Here is a 25,738-nt window from a genome sequence, read left to right on the forward strand (position 1 = left end):
TTCTTTTTCAGGACTTGATTTTCAATGATACTTTTGCTTGGCCAGGGGCGAAAGAGCCCATTCTCCTGTGGTTTGTCGCGCTAGACTAGAAGTAGATTAATTAATATATCACGCTCAGATGACCGAAAGTTACCTTTCGTAGCAGGTTAGGATAGCATTTTACCAACCCTAAACGTTTTCCTAATGTAACCTTATTCTCCTAACCTGCTGCACAAAATATCCTAACGCCTCAATTACACAGACAAGGTTTGGGTTTTTGCGTTGTGGTACACCAAAAGAAGATTCATTTCCAATGGAACGCTACGTTTGCCTTGCAGTATGTTGTCGAACATATGCATAACGTGTATGTGTTGAAGGCTTGGCAGAAAGGGTAGCAGAAGGTGAATGTTGTTGGGCACATATCCAGATGATGTTGCTTACCATTTTGCGAAAGACACTCGGTGTGATCGAGGCGTTATTGCGCAGCATCATCTGGATATGTGTGCAACAGAAGTTCAACATTCACCTTCTGCTACCCTTTCTGTCAAGCAGTTTGTATACAATTTGATGTATTCGATAAATCCAACGTATGCGCCACACAGAACAGAACGCACTGCAACTGCCTCTGCAACGCAGAGTTCCAAACGAATGTACTTCTGGTGTTCCAACACGCAAAACATTGTGGGGGTGATCGAGGAGTAACCTTCTACGAAAAAGTCACTTCCGGTCGTAGCTGTATACCACCTAGTCAAAACCGTCACGCCCCGGTCTGTTTTGGAGAAGGGAAGGAGTGGAAGATGGCGGCGTTCAAGGTGATGCAGGACATGCCTCCTCCGGGAGGTTATGGCCCTGTCGACTATAAGAGAAATCTCCCGAAACGGGGACTTTCTGGTCAGTATACTAGTTACAGTTGTAATCGGCGAAGTTCTGAGTAGATCATTGTACAGTCAAACAATTACGCCAATGCTAGTGGCTAACAAGTTCAATGTTTTAGCTAGCTAGTGATATTAGCTATTTATTCTACACATTAAATAGTTGTTACCATGTTTATTATCCCACTATTGTACTTTATTAATATGGAAACCGATGTAGCGAAGTGTAGTTGGTACCAACTAAAGTTGGTTCGTTTAGCTCGCTAGCTTAGCTGGCAAACTAATCAGTTGCCTAGTTTTATGGTGAAGTCTAATCAGTGAAACATCTTGGACATGTATATTCTCCCTTGTCAGTTGTTTGAAAATTGGGTTTGTGTTGGCTCTATTAGAATGTATGCCATGCATGGCGCAGTAATGTAAACAATTAACAGATCAAACAACAAAACAGTAGTAGCTAGGCGAAATTGGCGAAAGATTTTCATGCGAATATTCGAAACTCATCATAACAACAATGTGCATTTAACCACCAGAGATGCGTTTCCATCAAATTGACTTGTTGCGGATAAAAGTATTTGCATGATGAAGTAGTGCACATAAACATACATTTTGCGGTTAAATTCTCACGTACCGAATAAAACAATAGAAGTTAAATGAGTTTCCATCGAATTTTAAATAGTGAGTGTGCCCACTCTGGTATATTGACATATGCGCTCTAGTCAACAGCTCGCAGATACAGTGCAGGTAGGCTAGTCTACATCAGGTGTTCCCAAACTTTTTCACTCAGGCCCCCCTTCCAGCATTGGGGAACATCTTGTGCCCCATCCGTCTATTTCTATGAGCACAAACACTGTTCATGGCAGTTTGCCTAATTTAAGTTTGTGACAACTAGTAAGTATAGTGTAGAGAATCATTGTACAATATAAACCGATGTGAAATATGTTTTCCATAACCAAAAAAATTAGATTTTCAGCTGTTTGAAGCTGGTGTACAATTTTTTTTTCATATTTTACTTTGTTTATCTTAAGCATGGGAAGCGTAGAAATAGCACACATAAAATCTATCTACGGCTTCTTAGACTTGCTTTCAATGCGAGTTACATCTATAACTCACATTTCTATGTCAATTTGGTCAGGGCACCCAAAAAGTTACATATTGCAGCTTTAAAGCTAATTTTCTTAAATTCTACACATTTTGCCATGTCTAATGTGTATTCATGTGATATTTGAGTGACTCAAACATTACAACAAAAGGCCTGTTCACACTTTTTTATTATTTTTTTATCCGATTTGTACTTTACTCGCATAAAGGTTGGATGGAAACCTGATTAGTAACTTGCATTAGTGGTCAAATTGGTTGTGGTGATTCTTATCTTGCTGAAATAAATGGCTGACAATGAATATACATTCTTATTTTCAGGGTATAGCATGCTCACCATTGGAGTTGGTGTCATGTGTTTCGGTTATTGGAGACTCTTCAAATGGAACAGGGAGAGGAGGTAAGAATTGCCAAAATACAGTTAATGTCACTGATTCATTGTACCAATTCAGATCATTGTGATGAGTTATTGTTGCTCAATGTCCTTACGTTATGTTCTGCTGGTGCATTGTAGGCGGTTGCAGATTGAGGAGCTGGAAGCGAGGATAGCTCTTCTGCCTTTGCTGCAAGCAGAGCAGGACCGGAGGTAAGAGAGAGAGAGTCAGAGGCTACTTCAACAGGGGTAAAGGTGATGTGCCAATTTTGCCAATGAACAGTGTTGGGGGTAATGCATTACATAATCAGATTACTTGTATGAGTAAGGGAGTGAAGTAAAGCATTCTTTTTCCTAATTAGGTAATATTATTAGTCTGTACAGCTGTTTGGCTTATATGGCTAATTAAGCAGCTGATATGATAGTGCAGCACTTGTAGACTAGCACAGGAAAGCAGCGCCACAGATGAAAGGAGAAACTAGTGATCAAACCTGAGTTAGGCTACTTACTATCTTTTACGACTCGGGGAAACCATGCAGTTTAGGCTACCGATGAAATAAGTTATGATGAACTTCACAGGGTGGTGAACGTGCACAGTGATGAGCTTGATGCTCCTTTCCAATAAATATCAAGGGTTTTATTCTGGTGACATGACGGTCGATGCTTGACTACCGTTTGGGAAAAATATAAATCTATTTAATACATACAGTGGCTTGCGAAAGTATTCACCCCTCTTGGTATTTTCCCTATTTTGTTGCCTTTACAACCTGGAATTAAAATTGATTTTTTGGGGGGTTTGTATCATTTGATTTACACAACATGCCTACCACTTTGAAGATGCAAAATATTTTTTATTGTGAAAGAAACAAGACAAACAGAACTTGAGCATGCATAACTATTCACCCCCCCCAAAGTCAATACTTTGTAGAGCCACCTTTTGCAGCAATTACAGCTGCAAGTCTCTTGGGGTATGTCTCTATAAGCTTGGCACATCTAGCCACTGGGAGTTTTGCCCGTTCAAGGCAAAACTGCTCCAGCTCCTTCAAGTTGGATAGGTTCCGCTGGTGTACAGCAATCTTTAAGTCATACCACAGATTCTCAATTTGATTGAGGTCTGGGCTTTGACTTGGCCATTCCAATACATTTAAATGTTGCCCCTTAAACCACTCAAGTGTTGCTTTAGCAGTATGCTTAGGGTCATTGTCCTGCTGGAAGGTGAACCTCTGTCCCAGTCTCACATCTCTGGAAGACTGAAACAGGTTTCCCTCAAGAATGATGCTCAAGAATAATGCTGCCTCCACCATGCTTCACTGTGGGGTGGTGTTCTCGGGGTGATGAGAGGTGTTGGGTTTACGCCAGACATAACGTTTTCCTTGATGGCCAAAAAGCTACATTTTAGTCTCATCTGACCAGAGTACCTTCTTCCATATGTTTGGGGAGTCTCCCACATGCCTTTTGGCAAACACCAAATGTGTTTGCTTATTTCTTTCTTTAAGCAATGGCTTTTTTCTGGCCACTCTTCCGTAAAGCCTAGCTCTATGGAGTGTACGGCTTAAAGTGGTCCTATAGACAGATACTCTAATTCCGCTGTGGAGCTTTGCAGCTCCTATAGGGTTATCTTTGGTCTCTTTGTTGCCTCTCTGAATAATGTCCTCCTTGCCTGGTCTATGAGTTTTGGTGGGCGGCCCTCTTGGCACGTTTGTTGTGGTGCCATATTCTTTCCATATTCTTTCCATTTAATGGTGCTCTGTGGGATGTTAAAAGTTTCTGATATATTTTTTATAACCCACCCCTGATCTGTACTTCTCCACAACATTGTCCCTGACCTGTTTGGAGAGCTCCTTGGTCTTCATGGTGTCGCTTGCTTGGTGGTGCCCCTTAGTGGTGTTGCAGTCTCTGGGGCCTTTCAGAACAGGTGTAGATATACTGAGATCATGTGACAGATCATGTGACACTTAGATTGCACACAGGTGGACTTAATTTAACTAATTATATGACTTCTGAAAGTAATTGGTTGCACCAGATCTTATTTAGGGGCTTCGTAGCAAACGGGGTGAATACATATGCACGCACCAATTTTCAGTTTTTAATTTTCTTGAATTATTTGAAACAAGTCATTTTTTTCACTTCACCAATTTGGACTATTTTGTGTATGTCCATTACATGAAATCCAAATCAAAATACATTTAAATTACAGGTTGTAATGCAACAAAATAGGAAAAACACCAAGGGGGATGAATACTTTTGCAAGGCACTGTAATAATCTCATCATGTAGACTAGCCTACCTGCACATACCTGCACTGTATCTGCGTGCTATTGGCTAGAGCGACCATGCCAAGACCAGAGTAGGCACATTTACTATTTAAGTGTTTGTGACAATTATCAGCACAGATAAAAATGCGAGGGAAGCACATTGAACTTTTTATTCGTTACATAAAAAATTTAAGCGGGAAAAGTAAAAAATGTGTGGACTACATCATGCAATTTATTTATTTTTGATCCGCAATAAGTCAGTTTAATGGAAACAACACTGTTGGGAAAATTTGAATATTTTCTTCATGCAGAATTTAGAATATTCACATGAACATCTGTCGTCAATTTGATGGAAGCCTAGTTACTGCCCGTGGATTATCTGTTTTAGGAGGTCTAAATTTAGCAGATTTTTTTCTTCTCTCTAGGCAACTACGGATGCTGAGGGAGAATCTGGAGGAGGAAGCAGTTGTAATGAAAGATGTCCCAGGCTGGAAGGTAAAGAGAAGCTTGATTCCATTTCAGTCTAGACAGACACACATCTGTTTTATTTGTCAATTGTCATGAAGCGGCAAATGGTAGTTCTGAATGTTCTAGAATATGCACCGAAATGGAAGCAAGAAAAGGAAATAACTCTGTAATGCTGCTTATTCTACGGTGATGGTGAATACTAAGCTCCTATTTGTTTCCGTCTAGGTGGGCGAGAATGTCTTCCACACAGACCGCTGGGTGGCCCCCCTCACAGAGGAGCTGTTTAACCTTCGACCCCGTGAAGAGCTTCTCCACAAGCGCTTTGGCTTCCTGTGGTACGTGTAGCCGCCCCCCAGCCCAACTGTCACTCCAGTACGCCTCAGCTACCATACCAGCCACAGCCAGTACCCTTTTGACTGGAGTCCACAACTCCACACAGCTTGTAAATGTTCTATATTAAAGTTATCTTTTCTGTACCCCATACTGATTCTCTGTCGGTTTTGTTTATTTTAATTACTGAAGGAATATTACAGGATAAACAGGATCTTGAATGTATTCTATTCTATAGATAGGCCTACATGGTTGTCATCGAGTTCCTGCTTTTTTCCCACCTCCAGGTTAGGGAAAGTGTGTAGTCTACCCAACATGTAAGCACATTTTCTTCCCTTATAACAATATGCAATAGAATAGGCAAACATGTTGTCAATGCAATGTGGATTGCCTTTATTAACAATGGCTGTCTGTGCAGCCCCGAACACAGCCTTCCAGCCCTCATGGACGGAGTGATTGTGTTGAGCGGTGCCAAACAGGCTACTCTTCAGACTCCTTTGAGCCTTGTTGGGGAATTTCAACCAAATAAAGTTGTTTTCCTTTTAGCCTGCTATTCAGTGAGATGCAGTCATGTTAAATTGCTCTTCATTGTGCTGGCATCTGTTACAACAGGAAGCCTGACTGTGCAGCGGTCAGTGGAGGCAAGGACCATCACCAAGCTTACTCAGGAGCGCTCTATATAACAGAATGCCCAGCCGCATGATAGAAATGTGTTGTGTAGAACATACATGCCTCTGTCATGTGGAGAACCGTGTCTGTCAACTACACATTCTCTATTTGCAACCAAAATCCAGTCCAAACAGGCCAACATATCTGATCTTAAGTCAGTTGTGCATGTTATTTATTGTTTTGTTATGGTTAAGATTGGGGCAAGAGGTAGGGAACCGGTCTATCTGCCCAATCCTCTGCCAGATCAACTGGCGGAGGAACAAAAATAGCATAAATAGGAAAGTATACCAGTTTCATTTGTGGACCGGGGTGTTGACAGCTGTGGAGGGGGAGGTTTTTCGGTTGAGGGGCAGCTCTCGGGGAACCTTTAATGGTTGGCCTGGCGGTTGGGAGCTTGGGCCGGTGGCCGATAGGTCGCTGGTTCGTGTCCCCGATTTGACTTGGCTGGAGATCTGTGTATGTGCCCTTGGGCGGGGCGCTTGACCCTGGTTGCTTCTGTGGGTCGCTCTGGATGGGAGTCTGTTAGATGACTGAATTTAATGTAAATGTTGTGCGGCTTCACTGCAGGTAGATTGTATGTTTTAAAATACAATAAATGTCCCCCCCAAAAAAAGTTTGGGGAAAGAAACGCTGATCCAGCCTCTTGCTGTCTCTGGATGACACCTTCTGTTGGAAACACTGCTTTGTTATGTGTGCATATGGAGTGAGAGACCTCAATGCTTTGATTTTTATGTCCAGTTCATCGGTGGGAGCTTGAGAAATTGGTTACTAGGTCCCTGCATCTGGCACACACCCACATACCCCTCCCAGCTGCTTTGCATTCCAGCGGTGTGTTACCCTTTTACTTTAGCTTAATTAGACTGAGCTGTTTACTTTGAACTAATCAGATTCACCCACATCGAGTCCTGAAAGGGCATCACTCACACAGGAGGTGTGCATCACTGTGAGTTTGAGAGACGAGACAAACAAAAATACCAATTTGTGACAGATTCTGAAGATGAACTACAGCTGCTCTGACCTGGAGGAAATGCCCAGAAAGTTTCTCAGGTGAGACCGAACACCTGTCTCACTCATGTAGCTACTCTTAAGGCATTCTTGTCAATGGATGATGTTTTTTCATGTGTAGTGTTTGAGGAAGTTCTCTCTCCTTCCACAATGCTGAAAAAATATTGTTTCCACGTTATGATTTGCTGTCATTCTCTCAAAATTCTCACATTCCTGTTACACGTATCTATGTAAATATTCTTGTAAGAATTGTGACAGACCGGTGTCAGATTGATCGTATGTTATGAATAATCCCGCTGTGTGACATTTGAGGATTACTGTGGCCCCATCGGGATTAGTAGAGGGGTTGGGAGGTATTTACCTGCTTTTAGATGTTCTCTTTTAAATCAGACCATCAATCTAATTGACATTTAGTAGTGTTTAAAATATTTTCTCACAGAATTCCTAACCAATCCTCTAAATCCCATAAAAGAGCACATGTATTGCAACATGGAGACGAAGAAAAAAACTCCCTATGGAGGAAGAACCATTTAGAGAAACCAGTTGCAGCAGTCCAGCCCTCCATCCTCCATGCCACACTCCCCCTCGTTTCCCCTACCCGCCACCAGCTTCCAATCTGGGGCAAATAGGCAGTGCTAGATACCCTCCAGCATCACTCATTCATAATGGGTATACACTGAGTAAACAAAACATTAAGGACACCTGCTCTTTCCATGACATAGACTATCCAGGTGAAAGCTATAATCCCTTATTGATATCACCTGTTAAATCCACTTCAATCAGTATAGATCAGGGTTCCCCAACTGGCTGCCTGCGGGTGGTTTTATTTTGCCTCCATGTTTTCTGAGCTCCCCAAAGTTTTTGGTTTCTTTCAATGTTGGATATAAAAAAGATTAAAAAAATTGAACACCGGGAATTCAGCTGTTCCCAAGCGGAAATCTGTTCAAGTATTTCCATGCATAATAGAGAGATCATATACAAATGTATAGAGGGTGAATGGGTAAGTAAAAAGATTTAAGTGCCTTTGAACGGGGTATGGTAGTAGGTGCCAGGCGTACCGGTTTGAGTGTCAAGAACTGCAACACTGCTGGGTTTTTCACGCTCAACAGTTTCCCGTGTGTATCAAGAATGGTCCACCACCCAAAGGACATCCAGCCAACTTGACACAACTGTGGGAAGCATTGGAGTCGACATAGGCCAGCATCCCTATGGGATGCTTTCGCACCTTGTAGTCCATGCCCCAACGAATTGATGCTGTTCTAAGGGCAGAAGGGGGTGCAACTCAATATTAGGAAATTGTTCCTATTGTTTTGTACACTCATTGTATATGCTGTTAATAGAGCTGTGTATTAGAGCAGGATGCACTAAAAGTTCAGCTCCTTGCTTCCTGATCTCACACACTGGCCATTGATTAGACAGCAGAGGGTATTGCGTACTGCCCAGTACATCACTGGGGCCAAGCTTCCTGCCATCCAGGACCTCTATTCCAGGTGTCAGAGGAAGGCCCTAAAAATTGTCAGACTCCAGTCACCCTAGTCATTGACTGTTCTCTCTGCTACCGCACGGCAAGCGGTACCAGAGCGCCACGTCTAGGTCCAAAAGTCTTCTTAACAGCTTCTACCCCCAAGCCATAAGAATGCTGAACAGCTAATCAAACGTCTACCCAGACCCCTCTTTTACGCTGCTGCTACTCTCCGTTTATTATCTATGCATAGTCACTTTAACTCTACCTACATGTACATTTACCTCGACTAACCGGTGCCCCCGCACACTGACTCTGTACCGGTACCCTCTGCATATAGCCTCGCTATTGTTATTTTACTGCTGTTAATTATTTGTTACTTTTATTTAGGTATTTTTCTTAAAAGTGCATTGTTGGTTAAGGGCTTGTAAGTAAGCAATCCACTTACACTGTTGTATTCGGCGCATGTGACAAATAACATTTGATTTACTGTAACACCCTCCTCTAGAGTTTTACCTCCTAAAGGACACTTAAGTGATCTCTATTTCTCCAACTATTCTTCCTGATGTCTCTCTCCCTCAGTAATGATGGGGCAGCAGAGTTGCTGGGAGAGTATCCCTTTGGAGCGCAGCAGCTGATGGAGATCTGGGGCCATGCCTGTGCCATCGCTATCAACAAGGTCTGTGCTCTCCCTTCTTACCTTTTTAGGGTAGTTTTAAACTAGGGAATTAAATAACATGAATATGCAACTAAATTCTCATGTACAGGCCTTCCCCCTGAGTTCCCTGAAGAGGAATCCTACAGTCTTGGTGATCTGTGGTCCCAGTCAGAACGGATGTATTGGTCTGGCCTGCGCTTACGCACGTTTGTGAGTAACCTGCCAGTGGAGTGTGTGTTTTTCTGAACTAACTAAAAGGCACTTCCTTGACACCCAGTCCCTCTTCTTCTCCACTTATCTCTGTCTTTGTGTCAGGACTATATACCCACGGTGTACTACCCTAAGTGCTCTATTCTTGCCTTGCACCGGGACTTTACAGCAGTGTGAGAGAACTGACATCCCTTTCCTCTCATTTCTCCCCGCAGAGGTAAGGGAACTACTGTGAATCAATGAATGCTAACCAAGGTTAATTTTTTTATGGTAGAGTCCTACAGCAGCATCTTGCTCTCCCTCAGACAACGAGGCATCCCCTCATGTGACCACAACGTATACACACACTTGGATGAAAGCATCAAGACAGCCTAATCAATAATAAAATGCTTGATATGATATCTACCTGCAGGATTACCAGGGGCTAAAAACCTATCCGAGGTTAGTGTTATTTGATAGGGTTGGACTGATGATGCCGTAATGTGTTCTTTTACTGCCAGTACAGTATAAGATGAGACATATGATATTGTTGGATAATGGCGCCTGAGGGGATGGCTGATGTTTTATGGGCTCCTAACCAACCGTGCTATTTTGTTAGTTTTTTTTGCATTGTTTGTAACTTGTTTTGTACATAATGTTGCTGCTACCGTCTCTTATGACCGAAAAAAGCTTCTGGGCATCAGAACAGCGATTACTCACCTCGAACAGGACAGAGATTTTTTCTTTAATGAGTCTGACGCGAAGGATATACTGCTTTGCCAAGACGAGTCCCAAATCCCTGTCATCAGCATGAGGAAACGGGTGAGGGGCCGGGGTGCCTTGTAAGAATTTTCCGATGAGTAGGTAAACCACCACTTCCCTCCGTATTATTGGCCAACGTGCAATCATTGGAAAACAAACTGGACGATCTACAATTAAGACTATTCTACCAACGGGACATAAAAAACTGTAATATTTTATGTTTCACCGAGACGTGTCTGAACGACGACACGGATAATATAGAGCTGGCTGGTTTCTCCATGCATCGGCAGGACACAGCAGCTACGTCTGGTAAGACGAGGGGCAGGAGTGTGTGTCTATTTGTCAATAACTGCTGTGCGCGATGTCTAATATTAAAGAAGTCTCGAGGTATTGCTCGCCTGAGGTAGAATACTTCATGATAATCTGTAGACTACACTATCTACCAAGAGAGTTCTCATGCATGAGAGCACCAGCTGTTCCGAACGACCTACATGTGCCCAAGAAAGCGAAGGTAACCTGTCTAAATGATTACCGCCCCGTAGAACTCACATCGGTAGCCATGAAATGCTTTGAAAGGCTGGTCATGGCTCACATCAACACCAGCATGCCGGAAACCCTAGACCGACTCCAATTCGCATACTGCCCCAACAGCACTCCACACTGCCCTTTCCCACCTGGACAAAAGGAACACCTATGTGAGAATGCTGTTCATTGACTACAGCTCGGTGTTCAACACCATAGTGCCCACAAAGCTCATCACTAAGCTAAGGACCCTGGGACTAAACACACCTCCCTCTGCAACTGGATCCTGGACTGCCTGACGGGCCGTCCTCAGGTGGTAAGTTAGGTCAACAACACATCTGCCACGCTGATCCTCAACACTGGGGATCCTCAGTGGTGTGTACTTAGTCCCCTCCTGTATTCCCTGATCACCCATAACTGTGTGGCCAAACACGACTCCAACACCATTAAGTTTGCTGACGACACAACAGTGGTAGGCCTGATCACAGAGAACAATGAGACAGCATATAGGGAGGAGGTCAGAGACCTGGCAGTGTAGTGCCAGGACAACAACCTCTCCCTCAATGTGAGCAAGACAAAGGAGCTGATTTTGGACTATAGGAAAAGGAGGCTGAACAGGCCCCCATTAACATCGATGGGGCTGAAGTGGAGCGGGTCGAGAGTTAAGTTCCTTGGTGTCCACATCACCAAACTAACATGGTCCAAACACACCAAGACAGTTGTGAAGAGGGCACGACAACACCTTTTCCCCTTTAGGAGACTGAAAAGATTTAACATGGGTCTCCAGATCCTCTAAAAGTTTTACAGCTGCACAATCGAGAGCATCCTGACCGGTTGCATCACCGACTGGTATGGTAACTGCTCTGCCTCTGACCGTAAGGCACTACAGAGGGTAGTGCGTACGGCCCAGTACATCACTGGGGCCAACTTCCTGACATTCAGGACCTATATACTAGGCGGTGTCAGGCCCCAAAAATTGTCCAGTCACCTAAGTCATAGACTGTTCTCTCTGCTACCGCACGGCCAAGTCTAGAACCAAAAGGCTCCTTAACAGCCTCTATGCCCAAGCCATAAGACTCCTGAACAATTATTCAAATGGCTACCTGGACTATTTATAGTGTAATTTTGTTAATTGTTTCCCTATACTCTATTTCTTGAACTGCATTGTTGGTTAAGGGCTTGTAAGTAAGCATTTCACGGTAAGGTCTATGCCCGTTTTATTTGATGACCTCTAATTTGTGTGATTTCAGGGTGGGACGAGGCCAATGTCGACTGTATAAACCCCGACAGTGCACTGTCTGTTTCGGTGGGACACATTACCTGGTGGGACCAGTGCTTAATTTGAGCCTGATCCTGTTCATCTCTGTTTTGGACTGTTTTGTTCAGGAACCCATTTGCCTTTCCTGACATGAGACATTTTCAGTTTGCAATGTAAAAATGATAAAGCAATCAGTTCATTCAAATGGCATTTCTGTAATTGTTCTGGCTGCCCCCTAAAAAACATGTGAAAACAGTGCCTTATATTCTAAGAATTGATCTGTGTTAGGCTGGCCCTGGTTTATGGTTTGCGCAACATTGTAGCATATATAGAGAAGGGCACCTATCACAGAACTACAATGACATTCTATTATCTCTCCCTGTTCTGATAGACATGAGCATGCAACTCATCTCTCCAGCGTTGCAATTATTTCCTTACAGAATCATAGCCGCTGGAGGTGCCGTAGCACCGCTGATAAATTGAAATACGTCAGCCAAATTAGGCCTTTCATGACATTTCAAATACAATCGCGGGAAAAGAGAAGACTAATCTTTTTGTCGGCTACCAACTTCCAAATAGACCTGAGCGAAGAATTTTTTTTTCTCTCAAAGTAAAACGAGGGAAGCTTTAGGCAAGAGTGCATTGGCCATCACCAGTGGGCGAGCTGCACGTCATTGGCTCAGTCAGTGCAACTGTCAAGGTTTACAATGTGCCTCCAGACCTAGGCCATTGATTCAAGACAAGGCCGTTTTCATTGATCTCAGATTGTCAGTGTCAAAGTAGCCTGTCATTTGTGAGCCATTAAAAAAATATTCTCATCTAAAATGGTGTAGAATTGTATGAAATCAAAGATGTTCCCCATGTGTGCAACTTCTGCAAGCACCTCTTTACTCTGTGATAATGCATGCGTTCCGATTCCCCAGGTCACCCCAATTTACAAATGAAGCACTGGGTGGGACCCATCTTGCCCTATGATAAATGCCCTGGAGTACTGCAGCACACTGTCTGAGCTGGGATAACCAAACAATGCTTGCCGTCTTACAGGGGTTTTAACTGAACATCAATTTAATGTCTAATTGAAAGACTCAAAACAGGTTTGACCCCATCATCTATTTCCTTAGAGAAAGAATTTGATAGATATGGGATTGGGCACTTAATGATTTGCACCTTTATTGAATATACTTGATTTCACAATACATCATGTAGAAATTCATCACATTAAAACTACTAGTTGAACACATGCTCCAACGTTTCAAAGCCATGAACACCTTCAACACAACAGCCGTGAAATGTTGAAACTCAAATTAAAAACAGAAGCGCATTTCTTGTTTATTCTGTAACATGTCAGTATATCGAAAATCATCACCCGACGGCTTTTTCCTAAATGAGGTGCAGCTTGTAGGACCTTAATTGTTAATGATTATTCATTGGATTTCTAAAAAATTTACACAAATCTTCGGACTAATGCAGATTTCTGGCCGGATGTGTGGACTCCACTTCTGCGCACACTCACATCAACTCCATACACTGGACCTGAGACAAAGGAATGAAAGAAACCAATTATAATCAATGTATTGTCAGAGCATTAGAACAGTGGCGGCTTAAATGGATACACTTAAGGATCAACGTAATATTTTTTGCATTGAAATTTCAAAAAAATTCCTTAATATATGCAGTAATATTGTTTCAATAATTTCATTCTAATGAAGAATTGCCTTCTAATTGTGCAGCCCTCTGATTTCTCAACCAAAGCTGGTCTGTCTCTTATCAAATTTGAAGGCTGCACCATCCCTTTTCACTCACGAGGCATGGGCATCTCGAGCAAGCGTTCAAAAGATATCACTCTGCCATTTCCTGGTAACCACAATCCTACATTAGCCTAATTTCAGTTTGTGACAAAACATGCAAGCGTAAAGAATCATTGTACCATCTAAATTGCTGCATCTTGTCAATAACAAAAAAATTGTATGTTCAGCTGTTAGACAAAAACAGAAGACTAAAAAGCAAGTCTCCAACTAGGTTGTGGTGGAGGGGAAACATTTGAATTCATTTACATTTACATTTAAGTCATTTAGCAGACGCTCTTATCCAGAGCGACTTACAATTCAGTGGTTACAAGTCACCCTAGTTTCCATTAGGAGAATTCATTTGAGTCCCGTGTGGCTCAGTTGGTAGAGCATGGCGCTTGCAACGCCAGGGTTGTGGGTTCATTCCCCACGGGGGGGACCAGGATGGATATGTATGAACTTTCCAATTTGTAAGTCGCTCTGGATAAGAGCGTCTGCTAAATGACTTAAATGTAGATGTAAATTTTAGATTATGCCCCTTTAAAAAAGGCAACCACCAGAAGGCAAGGTCCCCCGTAGACAATTCCTGCCCTAGAGCGTAAATGCTGGTTTAGGTTCCACCTCTGAAGAATGACACAGGCTACTTATACACTGAACAATAAAACGCAACATGTAGCATTGGTCCCATAAGTTAAAATAAGATTCCATACATACAAAAAGCGTCAAATGTTGTGCACAAGTTGGCTTATACGTCTGTTAGTGAGCATTTCTCCTTTGCCAAGATAATCCATCCACCTGACATCAATAAGTGGATTAAACATGATCATTGTGCTGGGGACAATAAAAGGACACTAAAATATGCAGTTTTGTCACCCATTTGAGCATGTTTGGGATGCTCTGGATCAATGTCTATGACAGAGTGTTTTAGTTCACACAAATATTTAGCAACTTCGCACAGCCATTGAAGACTGGGACAACATTCCACAGGCCACAATCAGCAGCCTGATCAACTGTCGCGCTTTACGGAAGCAAATGGTGGTCACATGAGATACTGACTGAAGATACCTATTGGTTAGGCTGCCAACCACGTTTCAAGCCACAGTTATGCGAGTAGTCAAAAATCATGACAGCTGTGAAGGAAAAGCGCCGGTGTAATTTTATGAATGCCGACAATCTGTTCGTATGACACGGTGGGCTCGGTCTGTAAAATCTATTATGCAGAAAATGGCAGTGGAAACTTATGCCAAATATTAATATAATAATGGTAAAGAAAGAGTCACACGATGATATGGTGTGTGGTCCTCCCACTACGACTCAAACCATGCAGTTTATTATATAAGTTATGAACTTCACATGGTGGTGAAAGTGATCAGTAACGCACTTGATGCGGCTTTCCTATATTTTTTTTATTTATTTTACCTTTATTTAACTAGGCAAGTCAGTTAAGAACAAATTCTTATTTTCAATGACGGCCTAGGAACAGTGGGTTAACTGCCTGTTCAGGGGCAGAACGACAGATTTGTACCTTGTCAGCTCGGGGATTTGAACTTGCAACCTTCAGTTACTAGTCCAACGCTCTAACCACTAGGCTACCCTGCCGCCCTAAATACAGAGCATCTTATTCGGGTGACAAGATTATGCTTGACTGCTGTTTAACAAATAGAAATATGATCTTATCCATAATAATCTCATAACGTAGACTAGCCAATCTTCACAGCCTACCCCCACTGTATCTGCTAGCAGTTGGCGCCAAGACCAGAGGGGGCACATCTGCTATTTAACACAACAGCTTGACAAAACTATCGGTAGAGTTGAAAATGCCATATCGGTACATGAACACTTGAGCAAAAAAGTACATTGTGCACATTACGTCATCACGCACTGATCTTCAGCCGCAACAAATCCATTTGGTGGGAAAACGTGCATATTCTTTGATTATAGAATATTTGGTCGCCAATTCGATGGATACGTAGCTAGTACGGCTAGCCATCTTGCTAACCTTAAAATTGTTGACATTAATTTCCCCCCCACATCGTATTAAGATTGGCTAGGCTGGTTCTAATCTCTCAGGACAGATTAAACCGTGAGAATCTGTCAAGCCTTATGTAGAATTGTGATTACAAGCAGCAGTAGTGTGGTTTGTCATTGATTATTTGGACGAATGCTTAAACGGGTGCGGTGATTTTACAAGCCTGTGTGTAGATAGAATCTAGTGGAAACTCTACAGCCAGTCAATTTGCTATATATTGCAAATCAATAACAGAAATGACCTTTTTGGCCACGATAAACAGTTGAAATTTGCGGGGGGGGGGGGGGGTTTGGCCTTGAGTATCCTTCCGTCACACAGCGGTTAATCAATTGTTAACGGCATTCCCCAGACAAACACAAAATTAAACTATCGCAAGATAATTTTACTTCTGGGTAGTGCAGATTAGGCTGGTTCTGGAGCTGGGTTTGTCAATCATATTAGGGAAACTTTGCAACAGATGAAACCAGTGTCTTTGACTTTGCCATCTATTTATTGTTATTTCCAAATGTTTTGCATCTTCTATAAGTATTAATAATAGATTGGATTTATATTGTGCTTTTCAACCGAGGTACTCTGAAAGCACTTCACATAGTAAGGGAGAAACTCACCTCATCCACCACCAATGCACGGCAACCATTTTGCCAGAACGCTCACAACAGTTATCAAATGGAGGTGAGGAGTGATGCCAATTAGGAATGAGGGGATGATTAGGTGACCATGATGGAATGATGGCAGGTTAGGAATTTAACCCTGGGGTCGTGGCTAACACCCTTACATTAAGTGTCATGGGATTTTTAATGACCACAAGGGTCATGACAACGGTTGGCTTGCCGCTGGTAAAAAGGTGAAAATACAAGTTTGCAACCCCTATTTTAATTTGTGCCATGGCTCAGGCGTGAGTTTTTCTACATTGTATGGTAGACTCCTGGCAGGCTTTGGCACAGCAAAGCCAACCTACGCTCATGGTTCTCACAGGGGAAGTGGAATGATATGCTACAATGACTTTACTCATGCACGTCGCAAATGACTTAACATCCTGAGCGCGTCGGACCTGAAACGCCAATACAAATCTAACAGCACAACAAGTTACAATTCCTTGAATTTTTTTCGCAGATGCCTGTTCATTGTAGGATAGACGTGTGGTTTAGCTGCACCAAAGCCGTGAATTGCATTGTGAAGCAAAACCATTTGTCTTGGGGAAACATGGCGAGCAGCATTGTAAAATGCAGTCATTATACAATTGTTAATGTTCAGGTCAAAAATAATAGAGGGGCAAAAACATGTTTGCTACCCCCTATTTTAATTTGCTCCATGGCTCAGATGTGTAGGCTACGAAAAAAAGCTGTTTGGATTTAGTTGCAAAGAATTTAAGGTGTTTCTTTGATTAATAAACAATGCCATGCTGGTGAGTGGTAACATTCAAATAAAACCCAGCCCTGAAAATAAAGACAAAAGTACTCGCACATATCAAATAGTAAATCAAGGCATTGTCACTGGGAGAAAAAAATAATTGAGAAGTGAATTCCCACTCATGGGCCTTTAAAATCAAAACTTTACGGGAACAAGAGACACAAACCTGGTAAATTTAGCTGCAATTCCAGCTCATCACCATCTGACACACTGGAGAGTTCAGGACAGGTTAGTCTCCAGAGGGTAAATTCATCCTAACGAGAAGACATTCATGAGATTAGAACAGAAGCTCACAAAAACAGCAATACTTTAGCAAGCAACCGTTTCATTACATGTTCATCTACCCAGACTTTTAACACAAAGCTTAGAACCACACTATAAAAACARGRGGGGGGGGGGGGGTTGTTAAATCAGGCCTGAAGGAGGGGACAATTGAGCCAGTTGAGGTGATCAGAGAATTTGACGGACATGATGCGAAAGTGATCGACTGAGGCCAGGTGAATGATAATTTTGCTAAGGCACATTTCAAGAGGTGGGGGGGCAGTTGTTTTCTATGTGGATTTAAGAGTGTAGAGTTCTGAAATTCAGAAGTGGCCAAGGAAAATTGGACTGTGGCAATCTTTGCAGCAGAGGGGGACAATGGATAACATATCTGGAAATAATGAGCACTCAGTTTGAAGGATGTGAGCAGGAGAGCAAAAGGAGTTTACCTCACGTGAACTGGCCTATCGATTCTCCACAAATGAACTAGGCAAGAGAGCAGCTTTCACTTCTGACGAGCACTTGTCGGTAGGCGCAACACTTCATTCTCCAAGGACTTGTAGGCATTTTCTGTAGCTGAGCAATGGAGCATTAACAGGACCACCTACTCCCCACTATTAGGCCCCACTTAAGTCGTGGACGATTAGTCAACCCAATAGGTTGAAATGTACCCCTCAATTGTCATATGCACTGTTTGACAAACTATTGAAACATACCAAGTTATACTGAACTGCCAATTTGGAAACTGCCGTTGACTACAACTAGAGGATTAGATTACCATTTACCAACCACTGCTGTGCCCTGCGGTGGCAAGCCAGCAGAAAATGAGAACAATACTTCAGTGAAATTTTGCTTTGAGGAAACTGGAAAAGTGCATTGACTATACCAGTACCCCCACTCACTGTTAACCACTTAAAGGCGAACACCACACTTGCATCAGTGGCAACATAAGCCACCAGAGAAGCATCACTTAAATAGGCCAAAGACTAGACAAATACTGGAACCATGTCACTTCCTATGAATCTCTGTAAAATTTCAAAGTTCTTGTTCTCACTTTTGGGAAGTTTAAACCATAGAAATTAGCTCTAAAGCCCCACATAAGGGAAACAAGCCAACACTATGAAGATAACCAAACTATTAAAATCACTGACAATAAACCAGCCAATTCCCCCATAAGCATGTTCAAGGCACAAGTATTTTCAACAAATCGTTTTAATAGGCTCCATGAAGCCAAAATTGACAAAATAATCTTCAATGTTGATGATACAAAGAACAGAAAGTACAAAATCGTTCCCAGGTGGAATATTATTGGGCAAGAAGAGTAGTAACATTGATGCAGATCTTTGTGTTCAGTCCATTATAACAAGCACATTTTAAAATGCAGGCATTGAGCAGAGCAAAACAACAAAACACCGTGAGCAGACTGTAGCATGCTGCAATTTGCAACTTCAGTCTGAAAGGAATTCACTCTTTTTGGAAACTGAACATACAGGACCCTCAGCTATTTTAAGAACCTCAATTGTATAGATAACGGTAGTCAAAGGAATAATTTTATTTCTCGCTCAGTTTAAAACTTGGCAGGAGGTAGGTCGGACATTGTCATTTAAAACAAAAGAAAACAGGAAGGTAAACAAGCCTCATTGATATCCACAATACTAATATCAAGGATTTAAATGGAGATGTCAGTGCTGATAGGGACAGGGAGTAGAATGTAAAGAACAGCGGGCGTTTATATACAAACAGCCATGTGAAGCAACGTTTTGGTTTTTACAGCACCAACAAGTCAGACATTATGCTTTATCAATTGAACTAAATGCCATAAGAACAAATCGAGATGCATCCTTTAGAGATCATTAACTTTTTAAACATGGTTTGTAAATTAATGGCCAAAACTCATGGCTAAATTTAAAGACGCTCGAGCTACTTAAACACAGAATAGGACTACAAAAATCAGGTCAACATGTGGACAAATTTCTTGAGGAGCTTTTTAAATACAGCCAGCCAAGGGATGATCTTGAATCGGGGGTGGATTTTTACTCGTGTGCAGCTGAGGACAAGAATTGGGCACACAGGTAAAGACACTGAGTTTAGGAAACAAGTTTCACGAACATTTGAGCTTGATAACATCCCCAGTTACCCACTAAACCAGGGTTCTCCAAACAATATTCCTGGAGAGCTACCCCCTCTAGGTTCACTCCAACCACTTGTAACTAACCTGATTCAGCCAGCTAATTATTAGAATCAGGTGTGCTAGATTAGTGTTGGTACAAACTTACAGGATAGTAGCTCTCCAGGAAAAGGGTTGAGAGCCTTGCACTAAACAGTCCCAAATAGTTGAAACAACCGGGGGGGGGGGGTCATCTTCCTGTATAAACTGTGCTGGTGTAAGATCAAGGAAATGTATGATCCTGTAGATTGGTATGAATGAGTTCAAAGTAGGAGGGAAGGTACACCGAAGAGAACTAGATCTCATCCTAAACTATTCAGCAGCAACCTAGTAAAAGATTCAAGTCCAGAATATTGGATGAGGAAGTGGTCTAACGCAGCCTAGGCCTATGAAGAAAGAAACAAATACATTAGCACATACCTTAACTGTCGTAGCTGTCTCTATAGGAACCCCCAGAGCGGTCCCCGTAGCCTCCCTGGCCCCTAACATTGGAAGGGGAAAAAATATAGGTAAGGTCCCTGTTCATTAGTGCTTTAAGATCAGTTTGGTTTCATAACGGCTATTAAAAAATAATCACTGTTTAAATTATTTTCAACATGAAATGGCATTAGCATTTACAAAAAAAGTAAATGCCAAAGTCAAATATTCAATTGCCAAAACAGTCCATTGTTTGGCAGGTCCACATTGCCTAGACAATAGAACGTTACTACGAAATAAGATGTGTATATTACAGTTTGATGACTTAATTTCCCATTCCTTAAAGTAATAGTCCCGTCTCTGCACCCCCTCATGTGTGCATCCAACCTAATAACATGCAGGCATAAAAGTGTAGGCCTATCCATCCAGAGCTGTCCTCAACGACGTGATTATCATGTCTATGGCCCAACAATAGGCGGTCCCATAAATACGCATTGGGCTTGGTTCTGGACAGATTTTTAAGCAGGTGTGAAACCTAGCTTTTAAACCCCTTCCGCCAAGCGGGGGGGGGGGGGCACATTGGGCTCAAACACCTGAGCTAAATGGAATTTGTAACGTCAGTTAATTGTTCACCACTACAGTTCATTGTAAAGGATGCAAGAGGGGAATGTCTACAAACACCAATTTAGGAAATCTGTAATCAGACGTGTCGCCTCACCTATTGTCTCTGTATCCTCCGCCACCAGAAGAGTACCCTCCGCCACCGCCGCTCCTGTATCCACCGCCACTCCCGTAACTCCGGTCTCCACCCCCATAGCTGCGGTCTCCACCACCACCACCATAGCTCCTCTCACCATATCCCCTGTCACCGCCACCATATCCTCCACCACCTGGGAACAAAACACCACAGGACTTCAAAAACAAACTCACGGCTAAAGAAAGCTCACACTGAAATGTAACTACGGCTAAGAGGGAGGGCAAGACAAAACGCTAATGGATGATGGGGAGCACACCATCTTGCAGATTGCCTGCCCATACCTCGCGAGTAAACTCGCCCACCTCTTCCTCTCCCCCCTCCATAGCCACCTCCACCACCATATCCGCCACCACCTCTGGAACCTCTGAATCCACCACCGCCTCCGCCTCCTGAGCGACCGCCACCCTTGCCAGCTTCATCCACACGAATGGTTCTGCCATCGACAGACTGTAAGAGATAGGAGAGTTACTCAGTGTGGGTCAAAAACATGTGACTTTTCATAATGGGATAATGAGTTAACAGGATTAATAAATTACCTGGCTAACTTCGATATGATAAACCAGAAATAACTTTATGGTTCATTAAGCTACACCTAGATGTATTCTTAGTTATCTAGTCAGTTATGTCATTTAAACAAATTTCCAATAATTGGTAAATATAAGTAGTGATACCGATGTACCTTGCCGTTCATTCCCTCCAATGCGTCCTTCGCATCCTCGGCATTATCGTACTTTACGAAGCCGAATCCACGAGACCTTCCCGTTTCTTTGTCCCTGATGACATCAACTGTGCGAGGGAAACGGAAATTAAACATTTCAGACATGAATAATATTTCTGGAAGTAGCCAGCTATCACTTAGTAAATAAAATAAGTCTATAAACGCACCTTTTGCGATGTTTCCATACTTGGCGAAAGCTTCTGCCAGAGATTCCTCTGTGGTGTCGAAGCTCAGGCCTCCAACGAAAAGTTTTCCTTCGTCGGACATGATTCTTTGTCTGCAAGGGATCAATCCGGGTCAAGTAAAAGCACGTATTTACATTGTGTACACGATACTTGTAGTTATGAGTTGTAAACGTAGCTCTCGTCGTGTGCGGGAGCTATTGTCCGACACATCGCGCACAGAATTAGCCAGATAGCTAGCGTTAGGCCAACCAATGTGCTACTTCGCGTTATGCCAACCAATGTGCTGTAGTTTGCTAGCTGTACATAGTTAACCGAATTCAGGCAAATAACCATTTCAATGTTATTTGACATAACGTGTTAAGGTCTGGACAACAGATTAGCCCACTAAATGAGTCTGGCTAAATGCGTGTTGGGGGGGGGGAAAGCAGGCCAAGAATGTTAGCGCCATTTTGCACCACGTTGGCCTGCTTCGCCACTTGGTGCTAAGCTAACTGGCTAAAGGCGGATGCAGCAATCTTTACAATGAAGTTGATAACTAGCGTAGGTAAATAAGTTTAATTATACATTTGTAAGAAAGTGAAACCCCCGCCGTGTGTTTAATAGATGGTAATATAACCCGTATAAATGTTCACAATTTAAGTAAACTGGCAAATTGGTGCGTGTGAAGAATAGCTAACGTTACTATAGCTAATGTTAGATAACAGCTAAAGCCGCATTCCAACCATGTTTATTCACAATAACTCAAGTCTTGCCATTTACACATGAACTATTACTTAGAATACCTAAATAATAATATAACAAAATTGTATAGTCAGATAAATACGAACTTCTATAAAATGTACCTTTTATAGACCGAACGCGAAGAGCTGGTGCTTGAAGAGGCACGTCGTCGCAAAATAAATGGAAGGTCGTACGTACTCTGTGAAGAGTGCTGGCTAAGTATTTAAATGCTTTTTGGGGGGGGGGGGGGGCGTGATTCTTGTCTTATTTGAATATGACACATCTTTTTGGCGGTAACCTTCTATTGAAAATGTCCTGATCAAACGAATTGATGAAACGAATTGATGAAATTATAACAGCTATTCAATAATATATGGAGTTTGCTATTTATCAGTTAAGCAGACACTAGTTTTTATTTAGGGAACTTTTCAAAACATTTGTACTGGAAGTGGAAAAGAGACAAATAATGATAAGTGTGTCCATGTATCTATCCCACAGTCCACTTTTTTCTGCAAGCATGGCACTTTTTCTGCATATAGCACATACGCTTTTTTAGTTGTCTCCATGTGTGTGATGGGGATTTAGCCTACAAAGACAATATACAAAATTCAGACATTTAAATCTCGGTCTTGCCTACTCTGAGATCCTCTATACACCTTCTTTTATTCTGCCTTTTTGAGAGGGAAAATTACATTGGAAAGATGAAGAGATCGATCAGTTACGACCCGTCATTCAGGACAGGTGGGCTTGCCTGTTTTGCATGTTATTTTGGCATTAATACGTATCACATATAAGTTTTGCAAACATTGTAAAAAAAAAATTGTAAAAAATCATTGAGTTAATAAAGCTGCATACAAACATGTTATCTTTTTTGCTTTCTTGAGTAAGGCAGCTCCAAAATGCAGGTGTTTCAGCCTAGCTCAATGCTTTCTGTGGTGGTGGGGCAGCCAGCGGAAAATACGGAGCGTAGGGGATGGTAATGTTCTCTAGTTGCGCTGTGATTGGCTCAGTGTTCTGTCACTCATGGGAACACTACGTCACCGCCAAATCTAAGGGTAGAGCTTGAAAATCCAAGCCCCTTGGGTGTGCCATAGAGTTACATTAGAAGTGCCCATCCAAGAAGGCTCAATGTCATTGGCCACAGATAAAATAATGTCAAATCACGTTATATCTAGAGTAGCTTTGATTGGACTGATCATGTCAACATCATACTTTCAAAATCTTAGCTAGCAGTCATCATCATGAATCAAGTCGACAATGTCTGGCAAATCCTTTTAATCTCCGTCACATGAAGATAAAAATGAAGAGAATTATGATAAAACGTATCAATGCTCATCGACCATTGGACATAAACATACAAAACAAGTTGGAAAACGCAAATTCAACAATGAGTGGTTTGGAAGGAATCAGTGGCTAACTGCAAGCTTGGCATCACTAGCCTGCTATTCAGTGGAGTGGGTGTGTGGTCCAAAGTCTGGGTTTAAGGGTATCTTTCCAAGCTTAAAATTATAAACATTCAACATTGGCCATGCTGACAATCCAGCATGATTTCTGCCAGCTCAAAACAACTGTTAACTCTGGAACTGGGAAATCTGACTTCAGTGAGTTTAAGACAACTGGGAACTTGGGAAAAAACGAGTTCTGACTGGGAAAATAAGTTTTGAACGGACATCCAACTTGGAATTGTAAGTCAGGAACTCAGGCCTCTTTCTAGAGCTACGACTTGAAGATCACTGACGGCATCATGATTCAACCCTTGTTTCTTTCAGAGTTCGAATTTGTCTTGATAGCACCATAAATCCAGAGAATTACAGACTTTGATGATAACGTTTGATGACAAAATTTGCCCACGAAGGACCTGCGTGCCACCTTCCTGTTCAAGTGAGCACAGCACACAAGGTGAGGCCAACAATGTCTTGTATGTTGCTGCATAAATTATGTAATATGTCAGGGAGATTTGTATACTGTAGCTTAGAAAGTATACTAAGGGTATGTTGTGTAGTAAGCTTTTTTGTAGCCCATCCCCTCTTAATTTCACCTACTGTTCTGACTTGGTGGTGCACATGTAGCCTATAACCTGTTTTAGAGAAAATGTAATTATTGAATATTGTAGAGCTTTCATTGTCTGCTTATATGCCCCCTTTATTTATCCTATTGTTCTGACTTGGTGTACAGGGAGAATTCTGTCACTGTACATTTCAAAAGTGCTGAACAAATAGTGATATTGACTATGTCCGCCTAGCTCGCTCATAATTGTTTTTTAATTGAAATTACGGATTGCCTCGTATCCACTTGTCGTCCCTTATGTTATAGTTTGTACATCTCAATTGTCAGTATGAAACCACATTTGCAAGTTAGCTGATATGGCTATGTTTTTTTAAAGGCAGTAAATGAGGCTGCCAGACAAGGCTCCGCTGATAGCCGGGTGTTGCAGTGGTAAGGTGTTGGGGCTGTTGGGACTCTGCTGTTGGGACAGCTTTATGTAGTCCTAACAGTTTGTGGGCATCGTTTGTCACCGTTATAGTGCAATTAATGTATTGTTTAGTGTTGTGTAGTGGCCTTGCTGGCATGCATCCAAATGAGTTTTGTTTGTTTTGCCCCACCAAGATTTACATGCTAAAATCGCCACTGGAAGAGATAAGTTGGTTTTGTTTGGAAGTGTGAAAGGTTCTAACGCCCCACCAGGGAAGGTTGGTCCCTTCAGGTTCATGACTGTACTTTGGATAAGTGGTGACAGGGTGACAGTCGGTTGTTTGGTGAAAGATCTACCCTCCCAATCTAGAACAACAAAGACGGGACCATCCCCCACATCACTGAATACAATGTGAGACACACTGGGGTGGATGGCTGTCCCATTCACAGTCAACTCTGTGATTTGGAAATGAGCCAATGCTGTCCATGTGGCCAAGATATCGGCATTTACATGAACAACAAACCCCTCTACAGAATATACAGTAAATGAAAGTTGTTTGGGGTTAAGGGCAGGCTATAGGTGGAACGTGAGGGACAGTGTTCAAATGGCAGCAAAATCATCAATTACAAAGAAGGTCCTGTATTTAAATAACAGTTTTAAATCCATTTGAATTTCTATCGAGTCCTTTACATGTGGAATGTGGAACTTTTCCCATTCCTTTCTCTTTTCACAAAGTACATGATCAAAGTGTTCCTCTCAATACCCCAAATAGTGCAACAGGGCCATCTGCTGGCAGACAGTATGAAAAGCTGGAATTTTCTAGGTCCTTAGATGTCCTCAACCGTTTCTTTATCTTCCTCCCTCCTCCCACTTCCTGTATGACTTCTAGTTTGTTGGCATCGTTTGTCACCTTATAGTGCAATAATGTATTGTTTAGTGTGTGTGAGTGGCCTTGCTGGCATGCATCCCAAAATGATT

General features: G+C 42.2%; 2 protein-coding genes and 1 long non-coding RNA gene across 7 annotated transcripts; 1 reads left to right on the forward strand and 2 right to left on the reverse strand.

The window, feature by feature from the left end:
• The first annotated feature begins 732 nt into the window (after positions 1-732).
• LOC111979826 (NADH dehydrogenase [ubiquinone] 1 alpha subcomplex subunit 13) lies at positions 733-5,522 on the forward strand. Its single transcript, XM_024010547.2, has 5 exons — positions 733-870; positions 2,268-2,346; positions 2,461-2,532; positions 4,999-5,068; positions 5,267-5,522. The coding sequence occupies exons 1-5, from the start codon at positions 777-779 to the stop codon at positions 5,384-5,386; spliced, it is 435 nt and encodes a 144-aa protein (XP_023866315.1). The 5' UTR covers positions 733-776; the 3' UTR covers positions 5,387-5,522.
• A 7,519-nt stretch (positions 5,523-13,041) lies between these two features.
• Positions 13,042-17,508, reverse strand: LOC139029269 (uncharacterized). Its single transcript, XR_011481565.1, has 2 exons — positions 17,289-17,508; positions 13,042-13,429 (listed from the first exon to the last, which is right to left on the reverse strand). It is a non-coding gene; the product is annotated as an uncharacterized lncRNA (long non-coding RNA).
• A 1,407-nt stretch (positions 17,509-18,915) lies between these two features.
• LOC111979129 (cold-inducible RNA-binding protein B) lies at positions 18,916-22,583 on the reverse strand. Of its 5 annotated transcripts, none has more exons than XM_024009440.2 (7): positions 22,470-22,583; positions 21,610-21,719; positions 21,404-21,510; positions 21,078-21,171; positions 20,686-20,857; positions 19,971-20,032; positions 18,916-19,430 (listed from the first exon to the last, which is right to left on the reverse strand). In XM_024009440.2, exons 2-6 carry the CDS (start codon positions 21,707-21,709, stop codon positions 19,972-19,974), a joined length of 534 nt encoding a protein of 177 aa, XP_023865208.1. In that variant the 5' UTR covers positions 21,710-21,719; positions 22,470-22,583; the 3' UTR covers positions 18,916-19,430; position 19,971. The 5 variants fall into 5 exon arrangements, 4 of the variants coding, with proteins under 4 accessions (XP_023865208.1, XP_023865207.1, XP_023865206.1 ...); XM_024009439.2 differs by having other exon boundaries at positions 21,054-21,171; XM_024009438.2 differs by having other exon boundaries at positions 21,027-21,171.
• Positions 22,584-25,738: the final 3,155 nt, after the last annotated feature.

The sequence above is a fragment of the Salvelinus sp. IW2-2015 genome, linkage group LG19, assembly GCF_002910315.2.
Source record: "Salvelinus sp. IW2-2015 linkage group LG19, ASM291031v2, whole genome shotgun sequence".
NCBI lineage: Eukaryota > Metazoa > Chordata > Actinopteri > Salmoniformes > Salmonidae > Salvelinus > Salvelinus sp. IW2-2015.